Genomic DNA, 9,424 nt, shown 5'->3' with positions numbered 1-9,424 from the left:
AAGCTGTTCCCAGGAGCTTCCAAAGGAATGTTAGGGTTTCTTTTCTGTTTATTTTTTTTTAATTTCTTTGAAGAATAACACTGACATTTTGACAAATATTGCATTGAATTTGTAGGCTGGTTTCAACGATATTGCTATTTTCACAATATTGATTCTTGACCATGATCAACCCTTTCATCTTCTGCTGTTTTCTTCCATTTCTTTCTCTGTTTCACAATTTCCACTGTAAAATTCTTTCACTTTCTTGGATAACCTTATTTCACAATATTTCTCTCACCAAGCCTGGAAAGCTCACATTTTCCACTAGACTGACTGGTCAGAGAGCCCCTGCGATCCACCTGTCTCCCTTTCTGTCTAGTTCTAGAGTTAGAGATATATGCTACTGAGCTTGAATTGTATGTGGACACTAGTTTGGTACTTTAACCTCTGAGCCATTTTTCCAACCTGATTTTCACATTTAAAAAATAATTATATCTATATCTATATCTATAATCTATACATACACACACACACACATATGTGTGTGTGTGTGTGTGTGTGTGTGTGTGTGTGTCTGTATGGGGTTGTGCACATGTGAGTGCAGTGCCTGTGCATGAGATCACAGCAGTATATAATCTTAATTCCTGCACTCGTTCTCCAACCTATCTTCACCTTTTTTTTTTAAACGCCTGACTCAGGAGAACAATGTTCTAGCTTCATACATGAAAATTACATGTAACTCAAAATTTGTTGCTCATCCGGTTTGTCAATGCATGGCCTCTTGACCATAGTGGCTTGTGCCCGCCTGTGCTGCCGAGGGCCTATACCTCCTACACAGTCTTCCAAGCCCTTTGTATCTCTGATCATAGACATTCTGGCTCCTGTGTTTCTTGACTGCTGACCCGGCTTTTTCTAGTGTAAGACCCACCCTGATCCTGTAACCTCTTCACTCAGTCCCCACTCACGTCCCAGCCTCTAACCTCAGTCTCTTCTGTACCTTCAGAGTCCTCTGCTTCCTGCACACCATCTTTATCTTTCTCAGGGGTGGAGTGATGATGGAGTTCTGACTTTATAGGTACCGTGAGGTCAGGGTGAACTTATGACTAAAATATAACTCTGCTCTAAGCTCTGCATTTCTCCTCTTAATATCACATCTGTAGGAAGTGGGGCTCTAGGTGAGACACACCCACTGCTGCACAGTTCCTGAGTCCTCCTTTGTGCAAGCCCCCAGACCTTTATGATGGTAGCTTCTTGCTCCATCATCTATCCTGACAACTTCAACAAAGAGAGAAACACATTCTTCTTTCATATTTTATTTACTTAACGGTATTTAGAAGGGTTCTACTGTGTCTCATGCACAGGAGTCAAATGATAGTGAAATTATTTGAAGACTGAGCTTCCCTAACATGGAGATGGGGAAATTTGGTGGACAGGGATAATGGCAGGATTCACCCAAAGAGACTCATTTCCACCTGCCAATGTACATATTAATTAAAGTGATGAGAAGGGTCAGACCAAGAACAATAAGAAGAACAGACACTGCAATGTGCCAGTCCAAGCAGGACGTGACTCTGCAAAGCATTTTAGCCATCCAGCTGCCCTCCTGCTCCTCCAGCTCCCTCTTCTGCTTCTCTACCTCCTGCCTCACCTTGGTCAGGTAGAACTTGTATGGCTCCTGGTGTTCACTGTAGCCACCTCTAAGGAACACCTGAGTATAAACGAAGAGGTCATTGCTGTGGAAGGAGCCCTCATGCTCCTGTTCCAGTCTTCTCACCAGGGCCATGAGCTCTGCCAGCTGCCCCTGCTGCTCCTCCCCAGAAGCCTTGTTATTAAAGGCACAGTACCTCCTCCCACACTCCTGAACCAGTCTGTGCAGGTCGAGGTTGCCTGTGTGGGTCACAAACTCTTCCAAGGACTCATCTGCCAGGTCTTCCTTGTGGGTGAAGAGGACAATCATGTACCTCATGACCCCTACCCCAAAGATCTGCTTCACCATCCTCACAGCCATGGCATCTTCGACTGTGTAGCGTCCCAGTTGGGTCACCAGCAACAACACATGGGGTCCTGGGGCACACATCAGGTAGCAGTTCCCAATGTCCTTGTCCATGTCTTGGTTCTGGATCTTTGACTCGAAGATGGGGGGCGTGTCCACCACTAGGAAGCTCCTTCCCTCCCATGTGCCCATCTCTGCCTGACTGGTCCTGGTCACAGACTGGCCTCTGAGCCTGGACTCGAACGCTGGTCTGCGGAGAATGCTGTTCCCTGTGGCACTTTTTCCGCAGCCAGATTTACCCACCAGGAGGATCCTCAGGAGGCCAGAGTCTTCTACACTGTAGGTTTCTTGTCCTGTAGACAAGAGAAAGTTTATGTTTCCCTTAGTGAGTCTTCTGACGTTGAGGTCATGGGTCCTTGTGGATAGTTCCTCAAAGCCATGGTCCTCCATCCCAGGAAAACAGGCATAACTCCATGCTCCTAACTGTTTGGCTATAAATTTAGGTGACTTTTGACTTTCACAGAGTCCCTGTTGGGAGTCACAGACAAGGGGTAGAAGTGTCGCATGAAGGCTCTGTGCCATCTGAACCAAGATAAACAGATCATTTCTGAAGAAAACGTCCTGTGTTCTCCCCCATTAGATGCTCAGGGAAGATCCCCAGAAAACTGGTCATGAAATTAGTAAGAGTTTGGAAGGAGGCAGAGACGGATGAGAAGTCATGACCGACAGAACAGTCACCTCCTTACCCACAATTCTCCAGACAGATTATCTAAATGTGCTCAGCCTGTGGAAGAGCCCCCAGTGACTCACATTCAGAGCTGTCTGGATATGCTAGGAAGCAAAACGGCAGTTGAATTTGAGATGAGAGATGGTGACAGTTACTGTCAGGTGGAAATCTGGGAACTGACACTACAGTGGGAGCTGGAGAAGGGTGGAAGAGAAGATGGATAGAAACACTGAGACGCAGACAAAGAGGACATGCCAGAGAGATCTTCTGATTGGTCCGGTGGGACCCAGGGAACAGGAGTGTGGGGGTGGGGTGGGGCGGGGGACTAGGGACCCCTTCACCAGCATTGAAGGGATAAGTATCTGGGGCTGTCCTGTGAGTCCAAACAAATTTTAAGTACGTTATAGACTAAAAGATCGCTCGTTTGGGTAGAAAGCTGGGGTGTAGCTCAGTGGTAGAATGCCCATCCAGCAAGCATGAGGCCCTCGGTTCAAGTCTCGGTGTTACAGAAAGCAAAAATGCTTACTTTATGTCTTTTACTCTGTGGGTTTGGTTTGTTTTTTTGGCTTGTTTTGTTTTTCATTTCCTTTAGACTTTCGGAGGTGTTTTGTAAGAAATCATTTTAAAGGATTTTTTTCAAAATTTTTGCAGCTGAGAGGAGATGAAGGAAGAGCACGTCTCAAAATTTAGTTCCAGGCCTGTCTAACTCTGAATGAGTGTCAAAGAAACATTTTCACAGTGTTACAGTGGAGTGTGTATGTGTACATGCTCATGCGTGTGCATATGCATGTATATACATGTGTATTTGTAAGCATGTATGCCTGTGTGAATGTGTGTCTGTCTGTACATGTATATGTGTTACATGTGTATTTGTATGTATGTATGTATATGTGTGTGCATGTGTATTATCTATATACATGAAAAAAACAATGACTTGGACACAATAGAACTGGAGGACAAACACCAGTCGTCTCCCCCGCCCTACATCTTAACTGAGCATCTGCACCTGTTTTGGAGTGGGACAAGGAACAGTTACTCCCTCCAGTTCTCAAGCTCTTTAGGACCTTGGTGTTTTCTTACCTTCAACTATAGTTCCATATGTGCTCTTCTGAAGGCCTTCCATTCTCTTCTGGAACAAAAATGGGAAAGGAATTAAAGTTGGGTCCCTGTGGGCACTGGTAAGGCACCTTGACTGGGGTGGCTAAGGGTAACTATTCTTGGGTGGCCAGTTCCATTGCTAACTCTCCCGCCTAGGTGTTACTTTCAAACATCTATAAATAACTGCTGGAGTGGGGTGGGGTCATCCCAGAACAATGAGCTATTGTATTGTTTTTCCTTACTAGGAGGAAAACATGTTCATTACTGAGGAACTGATGACCTCCTCAAGCTGAAAGTACAGAATGTGGGAAGCATTCCTCTATGAGCAAGAACTAGACCAGAACAAACCAAGCAAAAAACTAACAAACAACAACAATAAAAACTGGACCAACTTAGATGAACTTGCCAGAGTAGAGAACACAGTTGCCCTGCTGTGAATAACATTGATTTGTTTGAAGTGCCATGCATGTCCAGAAATGTTCCAGAGGCAAAGAAGCAATCCAGCATACTTTCCCTGGGAGGAATGAATGCAGTATGACAATTTCTCCAAGGACTGACCAAGAGGAAGGAGGTCAGGAGGTCAGACAAAGCATCTTCCCTGCCTGGTTCTGAGGTCCTGGTTTACCAAAAACCACAATCTTGTATCTTAGCACATTCTGCCAGAAACTAGATTGAGCATGGCATACATATTCTGTGAAAAGGACTGTAATGCTGTTTCACTGGTTTTGGTGTGGTAAAATGGAAGCATGCAACAGGAAGGGCTAGCCTGTGACACTAACTGCTCCTCGGTCAACTCCCAGCTCATGTTAGCTAGTTTTTAAACATTTTAGTTTTAAAGCATATTTGTACTTGGGAAAGGTACATGAAAGAAAACACAGAATAAAAACAAACAGCCACCATTTGCAATGAACATAAGTGATTTGCTGTTCCGGTATAGTTGCATGACCTAATTTAAAAATTAAACCGTCACAGATGTGCTTCATGGTTTTTGGTGTTCTCCCCAATCTTCTGTCTAACTCATTCTAGCCTTCACAGCAATCAGTATTTTGGTGCTTTTGTATGTTGTATTTTATGTATGTATATACATGCTTAGACAATTTCATCCTAAACCTTTACATAAGTGTCATTTTTGCAACACGCTACTCACTATTTTTATTAACAGACATCTAAACTGCTCTGAAATTGTTGCTTTTCACACCGAAGAACGCTGTAAAATCGTCCTCATCGGTAGCTCTGCACGCCTGCTGAACAGGTCACCTGGAGCGCAGGTTTTCTCTTAGATGAATATGACCAGGGTTACCCTGTGCCGGGTGAGTCAGCTCTCGCTGCACCCCAGTATCTCAGGAAAATCCCCAGATCTCCACAGTTGTTCCCTGATTGCACACTCTTGTTTGAATCACCCTTAGGGACATAGGACTGGTTGTTGAATTTACAATACTTCATAGCACATGTGCTACATAGGATGCTTCTGTTACTTTCTCTTTTGCAATTTTATTTTGGAAAAAAAAAAAGGCTCTTTTGGACTTCTTCCTAGAAAACTATTGACTATTTTCACATTGCCAGAATATCTTAAAGCATCTCCCTCTTCCTCTATCCCCTTCTCCTCCTCTCTCCTTCCCTGTCTGTCTGCCTCCTCGTACCCTTCTCTCCTTCCCTTCTCTTCCCTTCCCCTGACTCTTCTCCCCCTCCTTTCATTGCTCCCACAGAAGAACAGCTCCCTCGAAGCTACTTCTCACACATTGTTCTGACGACTGTAAGCTAGACCCAGATTTTTATTAAAATTCTTTGAATCATAGTGTATCGTTCCTACTGATTCTCTGAGATCTGAAGGTGAAGGGTGCAGTGTCAGTGGAGATGAACTGACTCTGCCCACCATGTCCGCCCGCAGTGCAGACATCACTTCCAAGCTTCTTGCATGACCTCTTTCCCCTGCATTCTCTGTGCTGTTATTGACGGACCCCTGGAATGCCTATTAAAGTTCATGAGCTCCCCAGAGCCACGTATTTGTCTTATAGCTAAACCTACCCAAGTGGCTTCTTTCATCTGTGCTTTCTTTTGGATTTAATAGTCAATGGGGAATTGGAGGAGATCATCCATAATAAACCTACAATCCTCTCTTCCTGGAACCCCACATATGACACTGCTGATCCCATACTTTGGACACAAAGTGGGTACTGACTGCTGGAATTTTCTCCCAAACCAGCACTGAGTACTGTACTTCCGTGTCTAGGTTCATGTTTTTACAAAACAAAAGTACCCAACTGAGAAAAAGAATTACTCAGAGATAAGACGACGTGGGAGGTATCAGTTCTGTTCGGAAGGATTTCAATCTGAATCCGACTTGGATCTCAGTGTCCATTGCATGTGTGCAGTGTGGCTGTCATAACCAAACTCAACAATATTAGCAGGGACGTTTCTGAATCAGTTTCTGAGAAATCAGACAGACTACAGGGGACAAATGTTTCACTGAGGGACAAATTATTTGGCAGATATGAATGCCCAGAGGTGAGGCAGGGGCATGAGAGAGAGACACAAATCAAACAGGAAAAGTCAGTCAACATCTTACAAAGAAAGGAAAGGGGGAGGGGTCTGTGATGGACAGGAAGGGATGTGGCTGTTGGCCTGCAGTGCACACAACTGTGGGGAGACTGAGCATGGAGGTGGATTTCTTCTACAAAGGGACAGTTCTGCTAACTTTTCCTAGTGTGAGTGCAGAGGCTATGGGGGGAAGGGGAGGTTGACAGGCCATGCGAGGGCAGCAGAGTTGACAAGGGACAGCAGGGAGGTATTATTAAGAACGAGGCAGAAGCACTACCCAAATGCTCATCCTTGTCTGAAAACAGCCAAGCAAACTTATCAGGACAATTCATTTTACCAAGCAGTGAGAACACAGCTCAGTCAGGAAGCTGAGAGAGATAGCCTTCCTTGTCTTCCTTGTTAAGTACAAGGCTGGCAACAGTGACTCTCAGGCCAGAACACCTGATGCACAAGCTTGAAGATTTGACTCTGAGGCCTAGACCTCACACGAAAGGCTGGATATGCTGGCCTGCTTCTGCAATCCCAGCGTTATACACAGTGAGGCAGCACTGGAGGCAGGAGGATCAGCCAGAGGCTGCCAGCCCAGCTTGCCCCCGGGTGTGGCAGAAACAAGAAAGAAGCCATGCCCACCAAGCAGATAGGTAGAAATGACTTTAGAAAGCTGTCCTCTGATCTCCACAAGTGTCCGGGGACACCAGTGCACTCCCTCACACAACTAAAAACAAAACCAACATTTTCACTGGCATCTGCTCCACCCATCCACCCCTCCCTAGTTCCTTTATGTCCAGGTTAGTGGCCAAGAGTCCAGGAAACAGTACCCTCTCCTGTAAAGTTCGGTCGACAAGGGGTATGTTCAAGTGTATTAAACACAAGGCTGTTGACATACCACAGTTTCTTGGGGTGTGTGAAGGGAAGGTGTGGGATACCCAGTCGTGAATAATCAGGTGGTTTTCAGAACAAGATCCTAAGATAGAATTCACTGACCAGTCTCCTAGAGAAGGGCTAGAGGGAACATGGAGATTTTACTCTGGCCTCTAAGAGCCTTATGAACCCATCCTGCCCTCTTCAGGTGTGGTCTGTCTGGTCTTGGTAGGGGAGTCTGGGGTAAAAAGAAGAAATGTGCTCCACCTGCTGGGGGAGCTTGGGGAAGTCTGTGGACACTGGGACTTCGGTTATTCCTTCGTCAAAGGGGAAAGAGCATTTGTTCACCTTTGTTTCCTAGGGGTTTCAGAAAGGCACAGGTGATCAGAAGAGAAGCCTGGGGTCTAGGGATGGTGGCATGCAAATTTCAGGTCTCTGTCCCACCATATGCTGTCACCGACATTCAATTCACTCTCTTTCAATTCCTGCTCTTTCATTGTCCAGGAAACCCAACAAATCAAGCTCACCTGAGTGCACCGCAGCTTCCCGTCTCCCAGATGGGGTTCCTTACAGGCAGGCGGTGGGCCTGTGACTGCAGAGCGATGCTGTCACGGAGCAGCTACTCGCAGAGCTGTAAACCCTGAGTCCGAAGGCAGGAAAAAAAACCCATGGTGACAGAACACACACTGCCCTGCAGACTGTTTCCCTTCAGGTAGGTGGAGAGGCCATGAACATCCGCCAGAACACAGCAGAACTGCCTTAGTAAATGACCACTTCCTGTGGAAAGCCTCCCTGCTCTACTCATTTCCCCTTCAGGGAGGTGTTGAGTGCATAGTTCTGGGAGCCTGACGCTGAGAAATGGAAGACAGTCCCCTTTTCATGAAAGCCCTCTTGTGGCTAGAAAGTGCTGAGCCCCAGGTTCTACATCAGCACCCAAGGTGAGAATCTGTACTCCCAAGCCCCTGGGCCCCATGTCAGAAAAGCATCTCTGGTCCCAGAGAACATAGACTGCCCCCTCTCAAAGGACAGCTAAGCTGTTACCTCATGCTGGTTACCCCTTCTTTACTATTTGACAGAGCCATGGATGGCCATTATGGAGTTTCTAGCCTATGGAATATCCAGACGGGCTGGAAGCAGGGTGAAGTATTTACCTTTGTACCTGCTAAATTTAAGTCTTGAACATAAAACACTGCTGGCTTATGCGGGGCGATTCTCAGAGACTTCCCGCATGATTCTTTCTGTTGTCAGGGAAGTATACTTGGCTCTCCGTTGTGAACACTAGGGTTTCGCAGGGTCAAGGGAGGTGGCACTAAGAGACGGTACAGGAAGTTGGGGAAAGGAGAAGAAGAAGGAGAGATGTAGGGAGGGAAGATGTTTAAAGCCAGGTAGATACAGTCCTCTGCATGTATTTTCAAGAGAAGACATAACTCAAGCTGGTGGATTATTCTTATCCCAGTTTGTCAGGGGGCTGAAGCAGGAGGATTGCCTTGAGTTAGAAGGCAGCCTAGGCCACTGTGTGAGTCAGTCTCATAAAAAGCCTCTTCCTCAAGAGGCTTTATTAGTGTCACTGTCTTTTATCCTAAGGTCTGTAGTGACCAACTTTGTCTGCTAGTTGCTAGTAGCTTTTTATTTCCTTAGGGCAAGAGGAAGGTCTGCAACAGGGAAAGCCCTGCACTCAGGCTTCAACCTAAGCTAGACCCCCACATTCCCAGGGAGCTAGGTAGGGTCTGACCTTCTTTGATGTTTGCATTTCAAAGAGAGAGTGCTCAGAACACAAGATCCTCCCACCCCTCCACTCAAGAAAAAGGTTTTTTTAAGATATACATCTCAGAGAAAAGGCAAAGAGGAAGAACAAATGGTTCTAAGGGTTTGGGGTTTTATTATTTATTATTATTTAGATTTTTAAGGAAGAAAGGAAAAGAGAATTCTGAGGGATAGTTCTGCTCCCATTGAAGAGGCTTTGTTTTGTTTTGATTTGATTTTTACTCACCCTTTACCTCTTAACTCTTCAGAAAAGCTCAGAATCACTCAGAAACTTGCCAGAGGCCAGAGTTCACATGACCCCACCAAGACCAAGACTATTGCCACCCAGTATTAAGAATTGAACCAAGAGGGGTTGGGGATTTAGCTCAGTGGTAGAACGCTTGCCTAGCAAGCGCAAGGCCCTGGGTTCGGTCCCCAGCTCTGAAAAAAAAAAAAAAAGAATTGAACCAAGAGTCCTGGGAGAG

The 9,424-nt window shown here is 45.7% G+C and overlaps 1 protein-coding gene across 3 annotated transcripts; it reads right to left on the bottom strand.

The window, feature by feature from the left end:
• Positions 1–1,276: 1,276 nt before the first annotated feature.
• Gimap5 (GTPase, IMAP family member 5) lies at positions 1,277–8,043 on the bottom strand. 3 transcript variants are annotated; one of them, XM_006236458.5, is made up of 3 exons: positions 7,724–8,043; positions 3,780–3,825; positions 1,277–2,325 (listed from the first exon to the last, which is right to left on the bottom strand). In XM_006236458.5, the coding sequence occupies exons 2-3, from the start codon at positions 3,820–3,822 to the stop codon at positions 1,442–1,444; spliced, it is 927 nt and encodes a 308-aa protein (XP_006236520.1). In that variant the 5' UTR covers positions 3,823–3,825; positions 7,724–8,043; the 3' UTR covers positions 1,277–1,441. The 3 variants fall into 3 exon arrangements, with proteins under 3 accessions (XP_006236520.1, NP_001029085.1, NP_663713.1); NM_001033913.1 differs by having other exon boundaries at positions 1,277–2,500; positions 3,780–3,828; positions 7,724–7,969; NM_145680.3 differs by having other exon boundaries at positions 3,780–3,828; positions 7,724–7,969.
• Between the last annotated feature and the right edge of the window lie 1,381 nt (positions 8,044–9,424).

Source organism: Rattus norvegicus, chromosome 4 (assembly GCF_036323735.1).
Source record: "Rattus norvegicus strain BN/NHsdMcwi chromosome 4, GRCr8, whole genome shotgun sequence".
Taxonomy (NCBI): Eukaryota; Metazoa; Chordata; class Mammalia; order Rodentia; family Muridae; genus Rattus; species Rattus norvegicus.
This window is presented reverse-complemented; position numbering and strand designations above follow the sequence as displayed.

Coding starts and splice junctions, on each gene's coding strand:
- Gimap5 (NM_001033913.1), bottom strand. CDS start 2,422: ATGGAGGACCATGGCTTTGAGGAACTATCCACAAGGACCCATGACCTC.